The following is a 24,384-nucleotide window of genomic DNA, read 5'->3' as shown; positions in this document are numbered from 1 at the left end:
CCCATCTGGAGATTTCTGGCATTGTCCTCAACCGAAGGCAGTCCTGGACAGCTTGGCATAGCCTCTTCATCCAGAAGGCTTTCTATCTAAACAGACCTTGGCATCCCTGAGCGTGTCTCTTTCACATACCCCAAGTCCTGGTGCTCAGCCGATCAAGGTCAGATTTTCCCTGCCAGAGGAGCTGTTGGGGGTGGGGCGGGGGGTAGCTCTGAAGGATTAGAGGAGTTCTTGTAAACCATCCTGACCGAGGAGGGATCCGGAACAGAAGGCTCAGCAAATCTGTTGCATTCACATTTTAATTTCACAAAACTACTCAAGGTGTATACAGTTGACCTCAGTGTGACCTCTGGACCCCCAGAACATGGGCCACCCCAGAAAGCCCTCTGGTACTTTTGTACTAAGGCAGCCCCACTTGTACTTCTCCAGGCTTCCTTGGCCATCATCCTATGTGAGGTGTGGATGGAGGTGATGCACATCAGTGGTGAGAGAGCAGAGCCTGGGAGGTGCCTGTGGGCAGACACAACCAGATCTGAATCCCAGCTCTGCCCTCAATGCACAGCCTTGGATTCCTCTTCTGAAACTGAATCTCATTACAACTTCCTCGTAAGGTGGTTGTATAGATCAATGATGTCGTGTATGCAAAGTATATGATACAGTGCAGGAATCTAGTCAGCTGTGAAGTTATTGTCTTATTGTTATCATCATCAAGGGCTTCCCTGATAGCTCAGTTGGCAAAGAATCCCCCTGCAGTGCAGGAGACCCCAGTTCCATTCCTGGGTTGGGAAGATCCACTGGAAAAGGGATATGCTACCCACTCCAGTATTCTTGGGCTTCCCTCGTGGCTCAGCTGGTAAAGAATTAGGTGGCTCAGTGCTTGCTCCCTCTTAGCTCTGGGCCTGAAACACTCTTCCCTGCCCCCTGCCTCCACAGGGAGGCTTCCTTACATTGGTGACCCCCCACTCACTCTTGCAGGGCATCTCTCTACATTGGATCCACGCTGGACCCGCATGTCTGGCATAGTAAGCATCTAATAGGCTTCCCATTTTTATGAATGAATGAACAGAGCGGAGGAATCAGGTTGTGCTGAGTCCTGGGCCTCAGTGATGCTCTAGTGAAGACTGAGCCATGTTCTAGAGACCCATCTAGGAGGCCAGTCTCATAGTGGTGTCCAGAGCTGGCAGTGGGGTCAGAAATGCGTAAATCAAAAGGTTGCAGCCAGAGGTCCCAGTCATGGCGACACGGTTGTCAAGGTGGAGGGAATGGCAGGGGCTCCACGTGGGGCCACCACAGTGGCAGAGGAGAGATGCTGAGAGCTGGTGATGAATGAACAGGAAATTCAGTTCAGACACAAAGTCGACAGGGTTGAGTGACAAGATGAATAGAGATTGCCTGGGAAGAAGTACCTTAAAATGTTTCTGAAGAGAACTGGGGAAATGGCACTTTTAGTCTCTGATCTTTATTCTGATAACTATTACTTTATTGAATGAGGCAGAGGAAGTGAAACTAAGTGACATCAATTAAGAGGAGGTGTGGAGAGAGCCCCTGAGCGGGCTGGTATCTCCAGGGGCTCCCTGGGGCTCTCTGAAGACTCCTTTCTATCTGGTATCCCCTGACTTTACCCCCTGATTTCTAATTTCCTCATTAGGAACATTCATCTTATTTACCTTGGCATCTTGCATTAGGTATTCATTTGCTTATCCCTTCCACAAATATTTATTAAGAACCTCTTATGGGTCAGGCAGAGTCCAAGGTCTTAGAATCCAGTGAATACATATTTAATTCATTATGTCATGATATAAAGTCAGCAGGGAGGAAACCAAGCATCTGGAAAGAAAATGTGGGGTGTGCATCTCCAAGATTTGAGCTGTTTAAAGGGGTTAAAAATGAGGAGAAAACCTGCTGACTTTATCAAAAAATAGGCACAAAGCTGAGCCTGAGAGAACAAAGGAGTGGCAATAATTGGGCATTTCATCCAAGAAGGAGAACATTTTTTTTTAATGAGGAATAGTGAAATTAAGTGACATACTATAACTCTGAAGGCAGATATGACCTGCTTAGATGACGATGCGCTGGAGGGAGGGCCTGCCAGGGTATCTGCAATTCACATCCTCATAACAGAGAAGGCTTATCCCACTAGCTGGGAGCAGCGCTCAGGATCACCCTGTCCTCTGGGCTCAGACTCCCCACTCGCCACTCTGAAGATGGAGTCCCAAGCTGAAGCACAGCGTGTTTCCAGAACTGGTCCATCTTAGGTAGATTTGGCCAGTATTTGCTGTGTCAGTTCAGTTCAGTTCCTAGGAATCCATCCTGGTCATTCAGGCAGGGCTAAGTGCCTTTGCTCTGTGTCCTACTCCTCCATCCCAGTAAGGTGGCCACCTCACTAAAGTGTGCCCAGACCCCTCACTAAACCCTAAGCTCTTCAAGTAATGAATGGAAAAAAGCCAAGTGTAGAACAGCACTGAAGAGCTCTGAGCTCCGGGACTGAGCTGGGTCAGAATCCTGGCTCTGCCACATGTTATCTGCATAATTTGGGTAAGTTATATCACCCCTCTCTGCCTCGGTTTTCTCGGCATTCTGTGATTGTAACAGAATCTATGCATAGGGTTACTATGAAACTTCAGTGCATTAAGTCCATAAAAAGCCTTGTTGTCACTACTGATGGGAAGAGCCTAGATGGATGGGAATGGTGCATACTGTCTATATCTTACATTGCCAAAGTCCACCTGAAGGTGAGTCAGCTGATACCTCAAGAGACCAATCCATGAGCCAGAATAAAGACTCATGCTACCAGAGGAACCAGAGATGTAATCTGGATCCAGGACCAAGCCTAACCTTCCCCACACCCTCAGCCACAGGCCAGGGGAGGTCCTGTGCCCGCTGGTCACTTGTCCATCTACACTCACTCTCTCCTCCTCCTTTTCTATAGGAAAATGTCTCCCTGATCAAGGAGATTAATGAGCTCCGCAGAGAGCTGAAGTTCACCCGCTCCCAAGTCTATGACCTTGAAGCATCTCTGAAACTGACGAAGAAAATTCAACCAGAGGTTTCAGAGACAGGTAATGTCACCAGTGGCCAAGAAAGATAGGCACTGGGATCCAGGGGCCAGAGGCAGCCACGAACAGGCCTCCTCTTGGCTTCCAAAGCTGCCTCTCCCAAGCTTCCTCCTGCATCAGGTCACACCCACCCCATGGCCTCCTGGGCACCTCTGCATGCCACACGCCCATTCCCCAAAGGCTTTGTGAGGACCCTACCACATTCAAACACTTACAAATCCAGAATCCTTGGGGTTAGCTAAGGTTTCAGAATTCAGGATCATTCAGATCTTAGGAAGAACATACTATATATACTATACATTACATAACATCCCTAGAGTAGTCTGGGGCAGTGCCCTGAAATCAAACATATTAGTCTTTCTGTAGTGAAACATATGAATATTCACACAAGTTCATGAATCTGAAATGCTTTCCGTTTTTAAAGTTTTTAGCATTTTACAACTGTGGGTAAAGGATTGTGGATCTGTACAAAGAAAATAAAGGCAAAAAGAAGGACCAGAAACTATTTAAAGGGAGAGTGGGAAGAATGACCCTAGAATGTTAAACAAGTTAGTTATTGCAGTTATAAAGTTCCTCTGAATTTCTGATAGCTAAGACAAAAAGGGAAAAAATATAATAGTTTATATAGCTCTCATATGGAGAAAGGATGTTTTTTCTGGAGAAGCAAACCTTTCTCTGGTACTAAATTCTATGAGAAACTTAATACATGGAGCCTTATGTATTATATATAATACATATGCCTTATATGTAATACATAAGCCTTATAATATATATAAAATTGTGTGTGCATGCTAAGTCACTTCAGTCGTGTCTGACTCTTTGTGAGACTATGGACTGTGTAGCCTGCCAGGCTCCTCTGTCCATGGGATTCTCCAGGCAAAAATACTGGAGTGGGTTGCCATGCCCTCTTCTGGGGGATCTTCCCTACCCAGGGATCGAACCTACATCTCCCACAGTTCTTGCATTGCAGGCAGATTCTTTACCCTTGAGGCACCAGGGAGGCCCATATATATGATCATATATATAGACTTGTCTCACATGCCATTTTTGTTCGAGTTGAAGAGAAGTTGAGAGATTCAACTCTGTGAGTAGTACCAGAACAGTATCAGCTCTAAAGAACTGACATGAGAGTACCACATGTGTTAACACGGCTGAGAGCCTGACTTCTTGGAGGTGAACCCATCTTCAGTTAGAAGTGGTGCATAGATGCATCTGTGAATAATTGCAGAACTTCTCTTTTAAAAAATATTTCAAATATGCCCAAGCAGTGTAGCAAATAACTGCTTGAGACCTCCTCAGGACGCTGTATGATATAGCCAGGTTCTTCTTACTGCTGCTGGTTGGCCAAAAAGTTTTTTGGGGTTTTTCCATAAGCACTTCAGAAAACTCTTAACAAAACTTTGGCCAACCCAATACAATGGAAACTGTCAGACACAGACAGAAATTAAAAGAAAAGTCTAATGAATTTCCACAAATCCATTCCCCCAACTCAGACAAGTGTCACCTCCTATCACTCTTGCTTCCTTGGTATCTCCAGCCCCTCCCCCAACCCAGTTATTTCCTCCCTGATCCACAGTAGGTTATTCTGAAGCAAGTCAAACATCATGTCACTTGTTTCATAGAGCTTTACTCAAGGGAGATTTCATCTCTAATAGTTGAAGACAGGTATTACCAGTTGTCTGCCTTGAAATGAAGAAGGCTGGCTTCTGATTTGGAACATGGTGCCACCAAAACAAGTTAGCCCCAGATACACATTCCCAAGTTGTTTAAAATTAACCAGTTCATTTATTAATAGTTTGAAACTAGGCAAAGGCCAGTGATGCCGGCCCCAGAAGGTGGATGGGCTGAGAGGCCTTTGTGTGCTATCCCTTCCCCCAGTTGCTGCTCTTCCCAGGCTCCAGGGCTTGACTGAGGAAGTGGTTACCAGGAACACTGAGTAACACACGGAGGATGAAAGGTCACGAGTCTAGAAGAAATCAAGAGCCTCGAAAGATCAAGAACCTAGGAACCGCAGCAAAAGACAAGACAGAAGGAGCAAAGGCAGAAAGAGAAGGAGCCAGACTTCCCCTAAAAAGGCTGAATGCTGAATGCTGGCCTCATCAGACCAACTAGAGGTCCAAGGCAGGGCTGCCCACTGGCCACTGCTGACCACTTCCTCTTTGGTTGGCTATCTCTGTCTTCTTTGGCCATCATCATCTGTTCTTTTCTACTTTTTCCTCCAGGGAAGGGGTCTGCAGTGGATAGGAAAGAGACCCCTGTCCCACTGAGAGAGAAGCTTGACTGTGGTACGGGAGCTGGAGACGTAGTTTCTCAGTGCAGAGGGTGGCAGAGTCATTCATTAAGGGCAGAGGAGAGGGTGGATTTGACAATTTCGTGGATATGATGCCAAAAGCACAGGCAACAAAAGAAAAAAGTATAATAAACGAGACTGTCAAAATTTAAAACTTCTGGGCATCAGAGGACACAATCAACAGAGTGAATAGGCAACCTATGGCATGAGAGAAAATATTTACAAATCGTAAGTCTAATAAGGGGTCAATGTCCAGAATATATAAAGAACTCCTACAACTCAAAAAAAAAAAACAAAAAAACAAAAAAAACCCACCTGACTGAAGAATGGGCAAAGGATTTAAACACTTTTTTCCCAAAGAACAAACACAGATGGCCAACAGGCACATGAAAAATGCTCAGTATTACTAACAATTAGGGAAATGAAATCAAAGCCACAGTGAGACACTGCCTCACACACATTTGGATGGCTACTATCAACCAAATGAAACCAAAAAGAACAAGAACAAAAACAAAAAAAACCCCGGAAAAGACTAAGTGTTGACAACGGTCTAGAGAAACTGAAACACTAATGTACTGTTGGTCTGAACCTAAAGCAGTACAGCCACCATGGAAAATAATAAGGTGTTTTCCTCAAAAAATTAAAAAGAGAACTACCATATGAACCAGAAATTGCACTTCTGGGTTTATACCCAAAAGAAGTAAAAGCAGGGTCTCAAAGAGATGTTTGTATGCTCATGTTCACAGTGGTGTTATTCACCGCCAAAAGGTGGAAGCAGCCCAAATTTCCATCAACAGATGAGTGGATAAATAAAATGTGCGTGCATGCTAAGTCACTTCAGTCGTGTCCGACTCACTGCAACCCTTTGGACTGTAGCCCACCAGGCTCCTCTGTCCATGGGACTCTCCAGGCAAGAATACTTGAGTGGGTTGCCATGCCCTCCTCCAGGGGATCTTTCCAACCCAGGGATCGAACCCACGTCTCCTGCGGCTCCTACACTGCAGGCAGATTTTTTACTGCTGAGCACCAGGGAAGCCCTAAACTGTGGTATAGAATGCAATGAACTATTATTCAGCCTTAAAAAGGAAGGAAATTCTGACATGTAACGTAGATGAACCTGAGGACATTATGCTAAGCCAGACACTAAAGAACAAATACCATATGATTCCACTGATCTGAGCTACCTAGGGTCGTCAGATTCATAAAGACATAAAGCAGAATGGTGGCTGCTGAGGCTGCAGGCAAGGAAGCCTTGGAGCTGTATAATAGGTATGAGGTTTTGAGTTTTTCAAAATGAAAAGAATTTTAGAGACTGATTGCACAAGTGTGGATGTACTTAACATTACTAAACAGTACACTTAAAAATGGTTAAGAGAGTAAATGTGATGTTGTATAGACTTTATCACAATTTTCTTTCTAAGTGGGAGAAAGGAGTTGGAGTCGGGATTGAAGTTCCTGAGTGCCACTGTGGGGTATGAGAGTTTGCTGATGTACACAAAGTCCGTCTCTTGGAAACCAAGAATTCGACTCTCACGTGTTACTTTTTCTGGTAGTGTGCAGCAGGCCAGATGTGAAATTGGAAACCCTGGGTGGTCGGGTTATCTCGGGTTTGGGCTAGGCAGGGTACCTGGGGGAAGAGCAACAGGGCGTCTAGAATACCAAAGTTGCTGTCATGATGATAGAAGAAACTCACCATGGGTCTAACTGGACAGAAAAGGGAGTGAATCTAAGAGGAGCCCATTTGGTGGGTAAAACATGGAGTTGTCCAAAAAGATGAAGTCTCAATTCAGCCAAAGAAGAGGTGAATGGAGCACTGGAGTGAAACACCCTGGACGTAACAAGGGAAGGGAAGGTACAGAGCTGGTGGGCAGGCCAAGCACGTCAATACCGAAAGTTGGATCTTGTGAGGCCAGGCAGTGGGATGAGCCGTGGGCACCAGCATTCCCAGGAGGAGGGCTGAGAGTCTCAGGGGACATCCTCAGGGAACATGCGTGAGTGACCACAGCCAGAAGCGTCTCCAGGAGCAGGGTTATGTGAAGACAGGCAGCCTGGAGGCCAAGCTGCGTCCACAGGGAGAGCGGCACCCTCTCTCTGGGGGGGTGTGGGGGTGTGGGGGATGAGCAGCACGCATGGAGGGGCCTCAGGCGCAGACAGACTGGGGGGATCAGAAGACAGGCCAGGCTGAGGTCAGGCTCTGCATTTGCCTTCTCACTCCAAAGTGTGTCTCTTCACTTCTCCACTGCTAGACAGCGAAATGGCTCCTCTCTTTATTCCTAGCGTCTGGGATGGAATGTCTACCCCATAGTAGGTGCTCCATGAACGTGTACAGGGGTGGGGGTAGGGGCTGGTGGGGGAAGAAAGGATAAGCCGCTTTCAAAAACCTTTGCAGCAGTCCTGGAACAGATCTCCCAAGCCTAACCCTGCCCTGTCCCCTGCAGTGTCCACTGAGGACTTGCCCAGTGTCCCTCCCACCATGAGGTTGAATGTGCAGGAGGAAACTGGGAGAATCATCGAGATGCAGCGCCTGGAGATCCAGCGCCTGAGAGACCAGATCCAAGAGCAAGAGCAGGTCCCTGGCTTCCACCCCCTGGCTGGGGTGCAGCTGCCGTCCCTCAGCGTAGAAGCGGATTCAAAGGCCCAGACCAAGTGACACCCTCTGATGAGACGTCTCCAGCCATTCCGGAAGGTGCGCCATGCTCCTGTCCTGGACTGTCTCTGGGCTGCAACCCAGACCACACGAGCCTCTCCCCCAGGCGCGGGGGAACATGGGACACAGGCAGAATAAAGGTGTTGGCCCACAACCACATCCAACTCTCCACTTAGCCATGGAGCCGGGGAGAGGGGAAGGGAAAGAGGAACCCTGAGGCCCAGGTGGCTTCTGCTCACCCAAAGCCGCCGCTGGCAACCCCTGTCTGGACACCCGGCTGCCCACCCCTGCAGAGATCCCATGCCCCTCCCCGCACCGGGCCTCAAGGGCAGGACTGTCTGTCACTTCTGACCTTTCTCCTCTGCCAGCTGTGTCAGCATCAGACAAACCTTCCTACGTTTTCTTCTCATTTATGAAACCTAGGGAGGTTTTCTGAGAATTTTCACATCTCTGTGAAAGTGAGGGTACCATCAAGAACACGGCACAGTTGGTAGCGTTCCCCAACGTCTTCCATCACCTGTGGACCCCGGTGGTAGGACTATGCTCAGAGCTCTGCCCTCCCTTTTCTTACCCTCCATGCCTCTCTGCACTTGTCATTCTCAGTCTGCAGGGCCCTGCCCCGCTCCTCCATTTCTGGGGGGTGCCTTTTCCCCACGACCCCTGTACTGGCTGGCCCAGCCACACGCGCCAGGAAAGGTGGGTTTGTTTTTTTTTGAAAGGTGGGTTTTTATGCACTAAGAACCCAGATGTTCTGTCTTCTCCCACCTGCAGAGGTCAGACACCCTTCTAATACCCAAATAACAAATATTAAGCCCCCAGCCTCTACTGGCCCCACTGGTTGTCTTAAACCTGGCATCTCCAAGGCGTCTCCCCATCTTTCCCAATCTGCTTTACCCCAACTCTGGGCACTGCTCCTGAGTTAGTTTTCTAAGTAAGAGCTGAGACAGAGCTGTCAAGCTTGCCGAGGCTCTCCCGAAGGCTGAGAACAACAAAAAGAGATGCAGAGCAGAGTCTACATGGATCTCTGTCTCTCCTGAGCGACTCCCCACCCCCACCCCCAGCCCACACCCTTTTGCAGGGGCCAGCTTATTCCCTCCAGACCAGGGTTCACCCAGCAATGTCCCCTGCCCACAGGGAGACCAGGCCCAGAACATTATCATGCCGAGTAGATGGGCTCTTCTGGGAACTCGGACTTCTCCATCCCAAACTAGCTTTACCCTCTGCAGAAGAAACTGACTCAGCATGAGGTTGGGGAGGTCAGCAGGGCCAGATGGTGTGGGATCATGAAGGCACGTGACAGGTAGGGAAGCGTCCAGAGGCCACCACTGAGCCACTGAGATTCACTCCCCGCTGCTTCCCAAACTCTTGCCAAATAGGCCTCCTTTCAGTTCCTTGCCAAATTCTTTCTTGCCTCTGGGTCTTTCCACATACCGTTTGCTCTGCCTGACTTAGTCTCACCTCCACCCCTCACTCAGTGAACCTCTCCTCATCTATCAGCTCATAGCTGAAATGCACCACCTTAGAAAGACCTTCCCTGACCCCTTCTTCCCCCACTTCATCGTCTTCCCTCCTAGTGAAAGTGAAAAAAGTGTTAGTTGCTCAGCTGTGTCCTCTTCCAGTGTGTCCTCTTTGTGACCCCTTGGACGGTAGCCTGCCCAGGCTGCTCTGTCCATGGAATTCTCCAGGCAAGAATACTGGAGTGCGTTGCCCTTCCCTTCTCCAGGGGATCCTCCTGACCCAGGGATCAAACCCCAGTCTCCTGCATTGCAGATAGACTCTTGATCATCTGAGCCACTAGGGAAGGGCCCCTAGCCCTTCGGTGTGACATATGACATATCCCTTCAGTGTGATGCTTCCTCTCCCAGGCTCTCCCTTTCATGGGGCAGGGGCTGTCTGCTTTCAAAGTCCTCTCCAGAGCAGAGCATTGGCTGAGGGACCCAACTATGGAGGCAGGGACCACTAGGAGGACTCCATGACCCCCCAAACATAAGAGGACAGCTGCTGGGACCAAGATGATGACCATGGACATTCAGAGAAGAGAGTTCTTTTGACCTGAGGACTAAAGGGAGTTATGCAGGCAAAGCAGGAGGGAGAAGGACCCTGCAGGGGTAACTGGGGCTCTTCTGAGGGCCAGAAGGAAATTCACTGACTAGGATGCAGCAACGTTCAGGTGACAATTTTTTCACCTTAAAAATGGCTTAGAAAAAAGAAATGGGTTAGGATGAAGATGTCACATTTCACCTACAAGGTGGGTCTTATGTTACTGATGAAGAAACCAAGGAGAGGTAAAGTAGCTGGCACAGGGTCAGGATTGCAGCCTGGTTTGCCCAGTGACATCCACATCCCGTGCTCTTAACCTGGGACTGGAGAGGTACCCAAACAGAACACTGGGCCAAGTGGTGGAGGTTACAGTTTGAGGCCCACAGCATCTAACACAGAAGTCAAAGGAGCAGACGACTCTGATGCTAAACTCACCTAAGCCCGTGGCTGACTGTGATCCAATGGGGAAGGACTAGGTGGGGAAATCCCAGGCCAAGGGAAAGTCCCCCACACAGGCAGAGCCTGGCACCTCAGCCGCCAAGTTAGCAGGGCGCTTTCTTAGCTGCACAGCTTCCGGCTGGCAAATCTGGGACCAAAGGGACAATCTTGTTTATGTCTCCATGTTGTTTTCTGATTGATGTATAGCTGATTTAAAGTGTTGTGTTAGTTTCCACTGTATAACATAATGATTAAGTTATACATGTGTGCGTGCATGCCAAGTCACTTCAGTCGTGGGGACTTTGAGACCCTGTGGACCACAGCCCACCAGGCTCCTCTGTCCACAGGATTCTCCAGGCAAGACAATTGGAATGGGTTGCCATGCCCTCCTCCAGGGGATATTCCCGACTCAGGGACCAAACCCACGTCTCTTAAGTCTCCTGCATTGGCAGGTATGTTCTTTACCACTACTACCACCTGGGAAGCCATAGCCATATATATACATATTCTTATTATTATTCTTTTCCATTATAGTTTATTACAGGATATTGTGCTGTACAATAGGACCTCATTGTTTATCTGTTTTATATATAACGGTTTGTATCAGCCAGTCTTCCTAATTTATTCCTCCCCCAAACTCTTTCCCCTTTGGTAGCCATAAGTTTATTTTCTATGCCTGTGAGCCTACTTCTGTTTTGTAAATAAGTTCATTCGTGTCATATTTTAGATTCCACCTATAAATGGTATCATATGAGACTTGTCTTTCTCTGCCTGAAAGACTTCACTTAGTATGATAACCTCTAGTCCCATCCGTGTTGCTGCAGACTGCATTATTGTGTTCTTTTTTCTGGTTGAGTAGTATTCTATTATGTGTATGTACACACCGCGTCCTCTTTATCCTTTCGTCTGTTGGCAGACGTTGTTTCCAGCGTCTCCGTGTTCTGTCTCCCATGCTTCTGTGCCAGACTGTTGGGTGGCAGTGGTTAGGTGGCATTGCTGAGTGGCTGCTGCTGCTGAGACTTCCCTCCACTCTGCCTACCCGGCTGGTGCCGCCGCCTCCTTCACAGGCTCCCTTGAGCCAGTTGACCCCTCACTGATGGAACGGGCCGGGCAGTCGCCTCTGCTGGTTGCCCCAGCGCCTAGGCGTTAGCATATGGACTCTGTTTCTGCTCTCCTGCCTACAATCCATTGTTAACTTCTGGGGATCCACTCAGTGCTGGTGTGACAGCTGTGCCTTCTGGGGCTCCCCTCGTTCTGGATCCCAGACATCCTTTGGCTCTATTCCCCTTCTTCTGGAGTCTTAGCATCAGTGGTGGCCAGACAGGGTGAGCTGCTCACCTGAGCTACATCTGCCATCCTGTTCCCAACATCAAAGACACTGCCCTGTAGGAGTTCATACGTCAGTGTCTACCTCTCCCTGTGGCTTCGTCTGCTTGTCTTACAAATTACCATCAGGTTTTATTAGAGTCTCAGGCAGTGTGGGGATGGGGCAAGAGATACACTGCAGCATTAATAGGAACTTCTGTATTCATTGAACCTGGTCTTGTGAGAAGACATACAAGCATGTGACAATTAATGGAAATGCAACGGTAGAAGCATAAAAATATTTCAGCAACATGGAGTTGCTAGAAAAATGTATTTGAGAAAAATGGAAAAACCTGAGGGTCACTCTTCCAGAGTCAGAGAGAGGAAGATTGACATTAAGGATGGAGTCATCAGAGAAACTGAATGTTGCTTTAGAGCAAAGGGGAAGGATGGGCTACTCAGAATCCCTGTTCTTATTCTCAAAATTAAAAGACCAATGTGATTAAGGAATAACTGACCTCATACATATTTCCCACTCAAGGAATACATTTATTTTTGGTGAATAAAAACCTGTCTTCTAAAAGGTTTTTAGGTAGGAAAATATGAGGATTTGCTGAATTTAACCTCCCACATTCCCCCAAAGATATTTATTGTTTTGCCCTTTTATTAAAATTCATCTTAGCAACACAAATAGTCATAGTTTATTGCTTCAGTTTATTACTTGCCATGTTTAATTTTTAACAGATTTACAAGAATGAGATTTAAATTATTTGCATTTGTCTCTTATAATGTAGGATTAAATATTCTAAAATTATTACTCCCCAAATCATAAAAGTTGCATTATATTAGATATTTATAATCATTATTGTTTATCAATTATTAATAAATATCATTAATATTTCATAACAAGTACTATAAAATATTTGCAGGTGTTTGAGAGTTGTGACTGGTTTTCAGCCTAGAATAGTTTTCTAGTCTGATTTTTTTTTTTTCCTCTTTTCAATAGTCCCTTCCTTTGTGAGAATGAAATTCCCTTACCTTATTTAGAAAATTCTGGATCATCAGTTGTTTTGGTTATTTATTGTTATATCTAAAGCTATACCAAAACTTTGCAGCTTAAAGCAACAGCTTTATTTTGTTTATCATTTTATGGGTCAGAAGTTCAAGAAGGACTTCCCTTCTTCCCAGACATTATCTCTGCTCTAAGTGTATCAGCTAGGGAAGGTGACTGAGGCTGGAAGATGGCTCACTCACATGGCTGGCAAGTGTTTCTCTAATAAGTCCCCTACAAATAAACAAGTTCCAATCTGAGAGCGGGTTCATAAGTCCGATTTGTTTGTAAGTCCTACAAAGTTAGCCTAGGTATCCAACTAACACAATCAACTATCTAGTACTGTACTATAATAGGTTTGTAACAGTTTTCACACAAATAATACAGAAAAAAAATAAATATTTTTAATCTACAATAGTGGAGGTGATGGAATTCCAGTTGAACTATTTCAAATCCTAAAAGATGATGCTGTGAAAGTGCTGCACTCAATATACCAGCAAATTTGGAAAACTCAGCAGTGGCCACAGGACTGGAAAAGGTCAGTTTTCATTCTAATCCCTAAGAAAGGCAATGCCAAAGAATGCTCAAACTACCGCCCAATTGCACTCATCTCACACACTAGTAAAGTAATGCTCAAAATTCTCCAAGCCAGGCTTTAACAATACATGAACTATGAACTTCCAGGTGTTCAAACTGCTTCTAGAAAAGGCACAGGAACCAGCAATCAAATTGCCAACATCTGCTGGATCATCAAAAAAGCAAGAGCGTTCCAGAAAAACATCTATTTCTGCTTCATTGACTATGCCAAATCTTTTGACTGTGTGGATCACAATAAACTGTGGAAAATTCTGAAAGAGATGGGAATACCAGACCACCTGACCTGCCTCTTGAGAAATCTGTATGCAGGTCAGTAAGCAACAGATAGAACTAGACATGGAACAACAGACTGGTTGCAAATGGGAAAAGGAGTATGTCAAGGCTGTATATTGTCACCCTGCTTATTTAACTTATATGCAGAGTACATCATGAGAAATGCTGGGCTGGATGAAGCACAAGCTAGAATCAAGATTGCCGGGAGAAATATCAATAACCTCAGATATGCAGATTATACCACCCTTATGGCAGACAGCGAAGAAGAACTAAAGAGCCTCTTAATGAAAGTGAAAGAGAAGAGTGAAAAATCTGGCTTAAAGCTCAACATTCAGAAAACTAAGATCATGGCATCAGGTCCCATCACTTCATGGGAAATAGATGGGGAAATAGTGGAAAGAGTGGCAGATTTTATTTTGGGGGGCTCCAAAATCACTGGAGATGGTGACTGTAGCCATGAAATTAAAAGACGCTTGGTTCTTGGAAGAAAAGCTATGACCTACCTAGATAGCGTATTAAAAAACAGAGGCCAACAAAGGTCCATCTAGTCAAGGCTATGACTTTTGCAGTGGTCATGTATGGATGTGAGAGTTGGACTATAAAGAAAGTTGAGCACTGAAGAATTGATGCTTTTGAACTGTGGTGTTGGAGAAGACTCTTGAGAGTCCCTTGGACTGCAAGGAGATCCAACCAGTCCATCCTAAAGTAAATCAGTCCTGAATATTCATTGGAAGGACTGATGCTGAAGCTGAAACTCCAATACTTTGGCCACCTGATGCGAAGAGCTGACTCATTGGAAAAGACCCTGATGCTGGGAAAGATTAAAGGCAGGAGGAGAAGGGGACAACAGAGGATTAGATGGTTGGATGGCATCACCAACTCAATGGACATGAGTCTGAGTAAACTCCAGGAGTTGGTGATGGACAGGGAGGCCTGTTGTGCTGCAGTCCATGGGGTAGCAAAGAGTCAGACACAACTGAGTGACTGAACTGAACTGAACTGAAAGATAGAGACCCCACAGAATAAAAAGTGGTTCGCTACTAAATACAACATTTTATCAGTTAGTCAGCATCAGATGTGAGTGAAAGTGCAGCTTGCCCTCTGTCTCCTATTGCTGATGATCCTTCAGATTTACTATCTCCACCTCCTCTCCCTCCTCCAGTCAGTAACTCTTCTGGCCTTTTGACTCAGTGCCAGCCTCTGTGTGCCAGCTGTTATACTGTACTACTGTACTTTTCAGGGTATTGTGGATTCAGTTCAGCAAGGAACCATGTGGTTGATCAAAGCAGTCTTAGAACCCACTCAGATCCAAAGAGAGGAGGCACAGACTCTCCATTGCTTCTTACAAAGCATAACAAGCCATTACCAACCAGCAGGTCCCAACAAGTGTGGAAGGGGGACTGGGGGCCTGGGAATACCTGCATGTCCAGCTTGGACCCCCAACAATCACTGTTCAGGATCTGGAGTGAGAGGTGAGAAGGCATGTCAAGACCAAGCGTTCTGGGGCTCATTCTCCTTGAGCTCTGTTGGGGTGAGCTTCCCTAGGCCTTGGAGGTTCTGGGGCCTGCTTATGCTCAGGGCATCTCTGAGATGCCATCAGACTCTCCACAGCTGAGCAAAACTGGGGAGCAGATTCTCAAGGAAGGAAATGTGCTGTGTGCCAGGCAGAAGGAAGGGCTAGCATTCCTGATCACCTATAATGACCGGTCATATAAAAGAATCTGTATTTATTGCTCATCTAGTATATGTCACATGTGGGATTTGGCAGGGGCAGCAAGTGTAGACTAGTATTGCTAATGTATTAAAATGTATGCCCTGATGTATTAAACGTAGTAAAATTGGCACCATGAGATTCTAGTTCTGAACAGAGAACTTATGGGTACACTTCTTTATTTACAAATAACAGAAACCAACTCTAGCCAGTTTAAGCAAAAAGTAGAGTTTATTTTCTAGCCCTCGGGATGTGTCACGACTGAGCGACTTCACTTTCACTTTTCACTTTCATGCATTGGAGAAGGAAATGGCAACCTACCCCAGTTTTCTTGCCTGGAGAATCCCAGGGACAGGGGGGCCTGGTGGGCTGCCATCTATGGGCTCGCACAGAGTCGGACACGACTGAAGCAACTTAGCAGCAGCAGCAGTAGGAGTGTGTCATGGAATCTCAGAGCTGAGATGCAATCAGGTCTTGAGAAGGACTTGAACTAAGACCTGGGACTTGGCTGGATCCACCCCCTCTCTTATTCTCGGCTCTCTGCAGACCAGCCTCCTGTTGCTAGTTCAGCTGGCAGAAGGGAACCCTTAGCATCACATGAATACATGCCATAAGGCTGACATGGAGTCCCTAGTCTGACTTCAAATTGCCAAAGGCAACTGTTTGGTTTCCCAGGTGGTGCTAGTGGTAAAGAACCCGCCTGCCAATGCAGGAGACACAAGAGACTAGTGTTTGATCCCTGGGCCGGGAAGATCCACTGGAGGAGGACGTGGCAACCCACTCTAGTATTCTTGCCTGAAGAATCCCATGGACAGAGGAGACTGGCGGGCTGTAGTCCATGGGGTTGCAAATGTCCATAGGGTCGCAAAGAACTGGACACAATGAAGGGACCTAGGACACACACACACAGCTTGAGTCTGGAGTTCACTTCTATCCAATCAACTGTACCCGGTGGTGCTGGGTCACAGAATGGAATCCTGGTTACTGGGGTTCATTCCCAGAGTGAAGTTGGTCATTGTGAGCAGGGTAGATACCCCAAAAGATGTCTGTCTGGAGCAGCTGTCAGTCATGGAATCTGGAGTGGGGGCAGAGGGGATGGAGCCATCAAAGATCTACTGTTGCACCTGTGCTTCAAGCCCTTGGTCCTCCAACCGCCTTTCAGCTTAACAGGGACGGGACCGCTTTTGCTCACTGCTGTCTCCACCTGCGCAATGCCTGATCCAGAGAAGAGAAACAGTAAATGTTTCCTGGATGAATTATATTCTTCATTCTCACCCCCAGCTATTTAGACTAAGTACCATTGTCCACGTTTTGCAAATGAAGAGCTTGGGACACACTGAGGTTATGCCGTTTTTCTAAGGTTGCACAACTAGAGCTGGGACTGGGGCCTTCAAGGTCAATCTAATTTCAAAACCAGAATTTTCTCTACTGCCCATGTGTTTTCTGAACACCTATTATTTGCCAGGCCTGTTCTAGGGGCTAGGATCTCTCTACACAAATCTCTCTCTTCTAGTGGTGTAGACAGACACTATTCCAAGCAGATAAGAAGAATGTATGGCATATTAGACAGCAGAAAGCTAAGGAGAAACATGTGAGAATAAAGGAAATCAGAGAACTAAGGGCAGGGAGATAGGAAGTATGTGGAAGGCTGTGTTTTTTTTTTTTTCTAATTTTTAATTTTGTACTGGAATATAGCCAATTAACAATGTTGTGATAGTCTCAAATGGACAGCAAAGGGATTCAACCAAACATGTGCATGGGTCCATTCTCCCCCAAACTCCCCTCCCATCCTGGCTGCCACCTGACGTTGAACAGAGGTCCCTGTGCTGTATAGTAGGTCCTTGTTGATCATCCACTTTAAATATAACTGTTCATAAGGTTCATAACTCCCTCACTCTCTCTTCCCTCCATCTTTTTCCCCCTGGCAACCGTAAGTTCCTCCTCTAAGTCTGTGAGTGTGCATCTGTTTTGTAAATAAGTTATTTGTATCACTTCGCTTTAGATTCCCCATGTAAGGGGTGTCATACAGTATTTCTCCTTCTCTGTCTTATTTCCCTCAGTACGACAGTCCCCTGTTAGACAGGATGGCAGGGGAAGGCTCCCTGAGAAGGGGACATTTGAGCATCTTCCTGAAGAAAGGTGAGGGAGGGAGCCCAAAGGAGGAAAGCATTCCAGGCAAAGGCTCTGAGCAATCACAAGCAGAAGAGAGACAGCAGGGAATGCAGTCAGAGAAGGCGTTCGAGATGGTGGAAGGACCCTGGCTATTTCTCTGGGTAAGATAGGCCATTGGAGGGGTGACATTGGAGGCAGAGCAGTGACATTATCTGCTCCAAATGTAACAGGATCGCTGCAGCTTACTGGGTGGAGAATAGTCAGGTGGGAACTTGGCCCAAGCAGGGAGGCTGGGCTGCAGGGCCCCTCCCTTCTCCTGGATCCTCCCACCTGCTAAGGGATCAGTTAGGATCCACACCTTACATTCTCTGCCCACTGTCGCCTCCTCCCCCTGCCTCCAGTACCAGCCATCTGAGCTGTCCCAGCGGCCTCTGCTTTGGGGACAGAGTTCAACAGCCCTGCGAGGAGCCTGCCTGTCCATCTGAACTCCAGGTTATTCAGTAGACCCATAATGAGAACAGAGTGTCACCTGATCAATGTTTAAACTGAAGAAGCTTTTAGGCTTTGCTCCCTCCACCCAGAAAAATTCCCTTCAAACCCCCAGAGGAAGTGGGTGGGGGGCGAGGGTGAGTGGAGTGGGGGGCGAATCTCATGACTTACCCTGTCCAGCTCTATTCAGGACAGCCGGACCATGGGTCTGGCTGGAACTGGCCCCTCTCTGGAACCAGGAAGAAAAGGAATGTCAGAGGAACAAGAGGAATACACAGCCACTGAGCCCTGCCAGGTCCTTTCTCCATGCCCGCTCCAGGGCAGGGAACTCTTTGTAATGTTTTGCAAAGTAGTAAAACCACATCTGTCCCAAGGTCCAGCCTGCCTCTTTCCCTTTTTCGTTGAAGGGAAGCCATCCAGTAAAATATTTGCAAGCCATACCTGGAAAGCTTTAGACAGATGGCTAGTCTGAGCTGAGATGCACTATAAGTATAAAATACACAGACAAAATTAAAGATTAAAATAGCTCAATCACTTGTGTAGTAAAATGAAAATAATCTGGGGCTTCAATAAAAATTTTAATGTGTTCATTTCACCTGTTTCTTTTTACTTTTTTCACGTGGTTACTAGATAATTTTAAATTACATATGTGGCTTGTGTTATATTTCTACTGGACGATGCTGCTCTAGAGTTAAGACCAGGCCCCAATGATCTCTGCAGACAAAGCAATGAACGGGTCCAGCATAATGACTTTGTGAGATGATGATGGAGTGAAAATGTTGATTTTGTCTTTCTTGTGTGTTTCATACACACCAGAAGGAAGAGAGAGCAGGAGGTATTACAGGGGGTTCGATCCAGTCTAGAGCCACTTCCAAACCAGCCCACCTCACCCATTATGCGGCGTGTGGTGCCAGATTCGCCCATCAGAAGCAGATCCCTGCCCAAGTTCTTGTTATACTTCAGAACCCTCCATGAGTACCTCAAGTGAGTCCAAATGCCTCACCAGGGCATTCAAGGCCCTGTGCCACCTGAGCCAAACTTGTCTTTCCAGCTTCATCTCCCAAGCTCCCTGCGTAAAAACCCCACATCCAGCAGTTCGCACATTCATTCACTCAGCAAGTATTTACTGATTACTTCCCACGTGCCAGGCACAGAGCTGGTTGCTGAGGTCACTGTGGTTAGCAAAACAGGCACTAAACCTGTATGCAGTGGGAACCTCATGTCTATTGAGGGGTATTGCTGTTGTTCAGTCACTGAGTCGTGTCCGACTCTGTGACCCCATGGACTGCAGCACACCAGGCTTCCCTGTCCTTCACCATTTCCCAGAGCTTGCTCAAACTCATGTCATCCAACCATCTCGCCTTCTGTCATCTCCTTCTCCTCCTGCCTTCTGTCTTTCCCAGCATCAGGGTCTTTTCTAGTGAGGGGTGACAGGTTAGTAAATAAGAGCACTCATATCACATGCAGTAAGAGCAGTGGTGGGGGGAGCCCCAGGGCCATGGACACCCCAGAGAGGCACCTGAACCAGCCTGGAGGTCAAGGAGGGCTTCCTGGAGGAGGTGACATCTCAGCTGAAGAATTCAAGTTGGTCAGACTGAGGTTGAGGGTGTTATAAATATCCCAGGGAAAGGGAACTCTGAGTTCAAAAACCAAGCAGAAGGACAGAGCAATGCAGAGCATGCATAACTGAAAGAAAGGCATTCTGGCTGCAAGGCAGGGGCCAGAGGAAAATGACTGGCTGGTATTGATGGCAGGGGTTTTATAAGCCTGTGAAGGAGAAAGGCATTTATCCCCAAGTGTTTATTCTGCAAGTGTTTTAAGCAAGGGAACCCTTGCTTTCTACCTGAAGAGACATTACCCAGTTCTCCCTGTCCACTCAAACCCTGCCTCCTCAGCGGGACCAAGACGTGGGGCAAACCTACCTTGGTCAGGCCCTTGAGGCTTAGAACGAAAATGGGCAAGGGTCTTGGGGGGCTCCTGCCCAGGGGAAAATAACAAGGAAGTAGTGGGGCTAGGTTTGTGGGACAACTGGTTTTGGAATTTGGGGCAGAGGCAGGATTTGAGTTTGGAGTTAGAATTTGGGGGCTACATTCAGAAATGGGTCAAGTTTGAGGCCAAGGATGAGGTTGCAGTCCAAGACCTAATTCCAGAATTTGGAACTGAGGTTTCAAGTCTGATTTGGGGTCGGGATCTGGGGCTGGGACTGGAACTGGATTTGGAAATGGGGCTGGGGTTAGGATTGGGATTTGAGATTCAGAGTTGGGGCTGAGATGTGAGGTGGAGGCCTCAGTTAGATCCAGGAGTTCTAGGTAGGGTTTAAAACTGCAGCTGGGTTTTGGGGTTGGGTTGCAGGCTGGAGTTAAAGCTAGACAGAGGTTGGAGCTGGGGGATGGGCTCAGGCCCAGGCTCTGGGGCAGATGGACAACATTCCTGCCTGCTCTCCAGGTCTAGGAATTGTGTTCTAGCCCTAACAGCAGACAGAAGCCCCTCCCTTCCCTGGAATGCCTCAGCCCCGCAGAAGGAGCAGTGCCACGTTAGCCAATCGGCTCAGGCTCTGCCTTGGAAACACCTGTTGATCCTCCTCCCCCTCCCCCACCTCAGCTCACCCAGGTGTAGGTTAGGCAGGTGAAGCGCCTCCCCGGAAACGGAGCTGGAGCGCCCCACCTGCCCGCCCTGACTGCTCGGGATCGGATCCAGCTACTCCAGGCTTCTTGTGAGTGCCCCATGGTCCCCTACCCCTGCCAGCCCACCTTCTCCCACTGGCTCTTCCCTTGAGAACCCCCAACCCCGGGCCCGCGGTCCCAGCACACCTGTGCAAGCACTTTCAGATCGGAGAAGTCACAGTCCTGGGGAAGCTGGGACTGATTCCAGGGCCCCTCCTCGGCCCCTCCCCCACCTCCCTTGGGGGCATCTGCAGCTGCCCCTCCTGCCTCACGTGCCACGCAGTCCCTGCTGAGGGATTGGAACGACGGATACCTCGTCAGGGGTGTAACCCACGCACAGTCATGAAGTCACGTTCCCAGAATGACCTAGAGCCTGCGTCCTCCAGATAAAGCAGGAATCTTCGTCCTGAATTGGATGAAAGAATGCTGGGTTCTTTTTTTTTTTTTTTCATTTATTTTTATTAGTTGGAGGCTAATTACTTTACAATATTGTAGTGGGTTTTGTCATACATTGACATGAATCTGCTGGGTTCTTTTATTCCGAAAGAATACTCTGCACCTTTGCGGGCCCTAGATTTCCCACTGAAATTCTGACTTGGAGATTTTTAATGCCCCCTTCCCCCAGATAAAGGTTATTGGCCTCACTTTTCAGATTAGGAGCATGAGCTCCAAGAGGTGAACTCATGGGGGCTTCTCTGACCTCCTGCAGACCCCTCTCTGACTAACCCACAGCCCAGCACTCATCACAGCAGCACCCCTGCTGTAAACTGGGGATCCTTGTGGCAGGGCCTGGAATGCTGTATTTTGCCTGGTGGGAGTCACTCTGACTGGCCTCTGGAGGACGTGTTCGATGAGGAACCACTGCAAGATCCCTCGCCCACACACCCACGGTGGAGGGACTGCAGTGGGGGGCCAGTCCAGAGCCCTCCTTCCCTTTGTACCACGTTGGAGAAATCGTGGCGTGGGGGACTGTGAGAGGAGCAGCGTGGGGGAGGCAGGATGAGCAGTGAGGGAGTTGTGGGGGACAGAAGTTGAAGTACAGGAGTAAGGGATGAGGGCAGGGATGAGACGGAAAAATGTTCAGAGGTGGCGTCCCCGGGATGTGCCCAAGGGAGGAGCGCAAAGGAGAAGCAGGTTCAGGGTAAGGTGACAAGCTTGGGTTGGGACCTGTTGTGTCAGAGGTGCCTATGGGACGTCAAAGTGACTACTACCTTACAGGTCTGGAGCTTGGGAGGGAGACCTGGGTTTGGCAGAGAGAGGGATTCGGGAACCAGCAGCTGTGGCTATGAGATTGGATGGGACCTCAGGGGAAGGAGGGTGTTAGGGGTCAGATCCTGACTCGCAGAGAAGGAGCCGCAGCCCCAAGAGAGAAGATGCAGGGTCGGGCTGCTGGTTCCAGAAGGGTTAAATCATAAGCCCCCTCCCTCCCCTTAACCCTCCCCCCAGGAGCCAGCGGTGACAGCTGAGGCCATGTGAGTCAGATCCTGAATGAGGCTTTATCTGCGAGTCTTCATCCAGTCCCATCGTCCACTGTGACACCAGCTCCATTGGCCAGCCGGGATGGGACAGGCAACTGAGACAGCCAGAGCCAGAGAGGTCAGGGGTTGGGCAGGGGGTTCCCTAGAGGGCTGGGGGTGCTTTGGGTGGAGGGAGCTCTCCTGGGGTCTCCGGAGAGGCATTCCCAAGGGAAAGTGCTAGGGAGGGACTTGGGTGGCCGGGTGGGGGGGGGGGGGGAATGCAGGGGATGCGGGAGGATTCCCAGGGGACACAGGAGCATTCCCCAAGGCTCCCAGGAGAGACCATAAGGGGCAGGTGGACTGGGGAGATAGCAAGTGTGATTCTTCCCGGCAGGTGATGGTGACCAGGCCCTGGACCACACGAGGAATGGGACTCTGGGCCTCTAGCTGCCACGCAGGTGGTGGGGGCTCCAGGCCATGACCTGCACCTCTGCCCACTGACGCTGCCCTCCGCGCTCACTTGTGCCAGATCAGCCATGTCTGAAGGAGAGGTTCAGGCCCCGCGGGGCCAGGGGCTGCCCCCGGATGTTCTGGCAGAGCAGGTGGAGCTGTGGTGGTCACAGCAGCCGCGGCGCTCAGCGCTCTGCTTCGCCGTGGCCGTGGGCCTCGTGGCGGGCTGTGGGGCGGGCGGCGTGGCCCTGCTGTCCTCCACCAGCAGCCGCTCGGGGGAGTGGCGCCTGGCAGTGGGCACGGCGCTCTGCCTGCTGGCCCTGCTGGTCCTGGTTAAGCAGTTGATGAGCTCGGCCGTGCAGGACATGAACTGCATCCGCCAGCCCCGCCACGTGGCCCTGCTGCGCAGTGGAGGAGGTGCGGACGCCTTGGTGGTGCTGCTCAGTGGCCTGGTGTTGCTGGTCACCGGCCTGACGCTGGCTGGGCTGGCTGCTGCCCCCGCCCCGGCCCGGCCGCTGGCTGCCATGCTGTCCGTGGGCATCACCCTGGCTGCCTCTGGTGCACTCTTGCTGCTGGGCCTGCTGCTCTATCAGGTGGCTGTGAGCGGACACTGCCCCCCAACCCGCATGGCCGCCCCCCCCACCCGCAGTGACCGCAGCGGCAACGGCAGCATCTTCAGCATCTCAGGACAGTTGTCCACCGGTCAGCATCATGAGACCACGTCCAGCATCGCCAGCCTCATCTGACCGAGCCCGGGCCCTCCTTCCCCCGACCTGCCCTCAGCCTCCACAGAACCGTGCCCGGGCATGAGTGAGTGTGTGTGCCAGTGTGTGTGCACACGCATACCGAGGGGATAATGACAGCACGTGTGTCCCCAGGACTGCCCAGCCCGCTGAGGGACTGTGTGACTGTGTGACAAGGAGCCGGCCTGCACCCACACATCACATCACAAGGAGAGGACTGCTTCTCCTTGGAGCTCATGGAGGTGTCTGTCGGTGTTCCGAGCCTCTCGGCAGAGAAGGGTCTGGGATCCCTGAAGATTCTTGACCCCTGTTCCTAACACCTCTGAGAGCCAGCTCTGCCTGTAACACCCATCACCTGTTTCCCCAGGAGAGGTCGCTGCCCACCCGCAGAGACTGCAAAGTGAGCCCTCTTCATCTAGGAGAGTGAGTGGTGGTGAAGTGGACAGAACACAGGCCCTGGCATGACAGGCCTGGGGACAGAGCCCCCCTCTACCACTCACCAGCTGAGGGCCTTGGGCAAGTGGCTTAACCTCTCTGAGCCCCAGTCTCTTAAGAGAAACAGTCATGGTCATCAATTGTTAGGATCAAATGAGATGATGTGTGGAAGGGCCAGGCACATGGCAGGTGTGCAATAAAAGTGGTGGCTGCTATTATTAGTATTGCCTTTAAGCATCTCCCTTAGAAACCATCCCTTCCCTTGGCCCTGCCCCTTCCCCCCCCCCCCAACCCCCACAGCCATCCCACCCACAAGGAGCGCTTCGTGCCTCTCTCAGGCTAACAGAGGAACCTTGAAGGTGTCCTCCGCTGGGCCTGTGGCTTCTCCTCATAGGTACTAGAAAGCTGGAGAGGGAAAGAGTGAGGGGATGCTCGCCCTCAGGAAGGCGGCAGCCCTCGGTCCCAGGGAGAAGGCGGTGTGGGCGGGGAGGCTGATGAGTCCTCATCTGCTTAGGTGTTGGTTTCACATGAAGCCTGAGTATTTAGGTTTTATCAGCTGGCTTCTCCAGAGGCTGCAGCTCCCAACCCCACCTCTGAAACCAGAACATCCTGGTCTGTGTAATCGCAGCA

At 49.1% G+C, this 24,384-nt stretch overlaps 2 protein-coding genes and 1 long non-coding RNA gene across 6 annotated transcripts in view; 2 read left to right on the top strand and 1 right to left on the bottom strand.

The window, feature by feature from the left end:
• Positions 1 to 11,224, top strand: part of CFAP57 (cilia and flagella associated protein 57) — a 68,228-nt gene extending 57,004 nt beyond the window's left edge. For all 4 annotated transcript variants that reach the window (XM_020914816.2, XM_020914815.2, XM_020914817.2 and 1 more), the window contains 2 exons: positions 2,927 to 3,056; positions 7,782 to 11,224. In XM_020914816.2, coding sequence (XP_020770475.1) covers positions 2,927 to 3,056; positions 7,782 to 7,993 — 342 coding nt within the window. In that variant the 3' untranslated portion in view covers positions 7,994 to 11,224. The remainder of the gene's footprint in view (positions 1 to 2,926; positions 3,057 to 7,781) is intronic.
• Positions 11,225 to 15,617: 4,393 nt separating this feature from the next.
• LOC139035260 (uncharacterized) lies at positions 15,618 to 18,316 on the bottom strand. Its single transcript, XR_011487921.1, has 2 exons — positions 18,178 to 18,316; positions 15,618 to 16,620 (listed from the first exon to the last, which is right to left on the bottom strand). It is a non-coding gene; the product is annotated as an uncharacterized lncRNA (long non-coding RNA).
• Positions 18,317 to 20,618: 2,302 nt separating this feature from the next.
• TMEM125 (transmembrane protein 125) lies at positions 20,619 to 23,973 on the top strand. The gene is made up of 3 exons (XM_070468311.1): positions 20,619 to 20,719; positions 22,116 to 22,265; positions 22,521 to 23,973. The coding sequence occupies exon 3, from the start codon at positions 22,663 to 22,665 to the stop codon at positions 23,320 to 23,322; it is 660 nt and encodes a 219-aa protein (XP_070324412.1). The 5' UTR covers positions 20,619 to 20,719; positions 22,116 to 22,265; positions 22,521 to 22,662; the 3' UTR covers positions 23,323 to 23,973.
• Positions 23,974 to 24,384: the final 411 nt, after the last annotated feature.

The sequence above is a fragment of the Odocoileus virginianus genome, chromosome 5 (assembly GCF_023699985.2).
Source record: "Odocoileus virginianus isolate 20LAN1187 ecotype Illinois chromosome 5, Ovbor_1.2, whole genome shotgun sequence".
Taxonomy (NCBI): Eukaryota; Metazoa; Chordata; class Mammalia; order Artiodactyla; family Cervidae; genus Odocoileus; species Odocoileus virginianus.
Note: the sequence above shows the minus strand (reverse complement) of the source record. Positions and strands in the feature narration are given on the sequence as shown.

What these genes read in the sequence shown, in the direction of transcription:
- TMEM125 (XM_070468311.1), top strand. Translation starts at nt 22,663, where the DNA reads ATGTCTGAAGGAGAGGTTCAGGCCCCGCGGGGCCAGGGGCTGCCCCCG.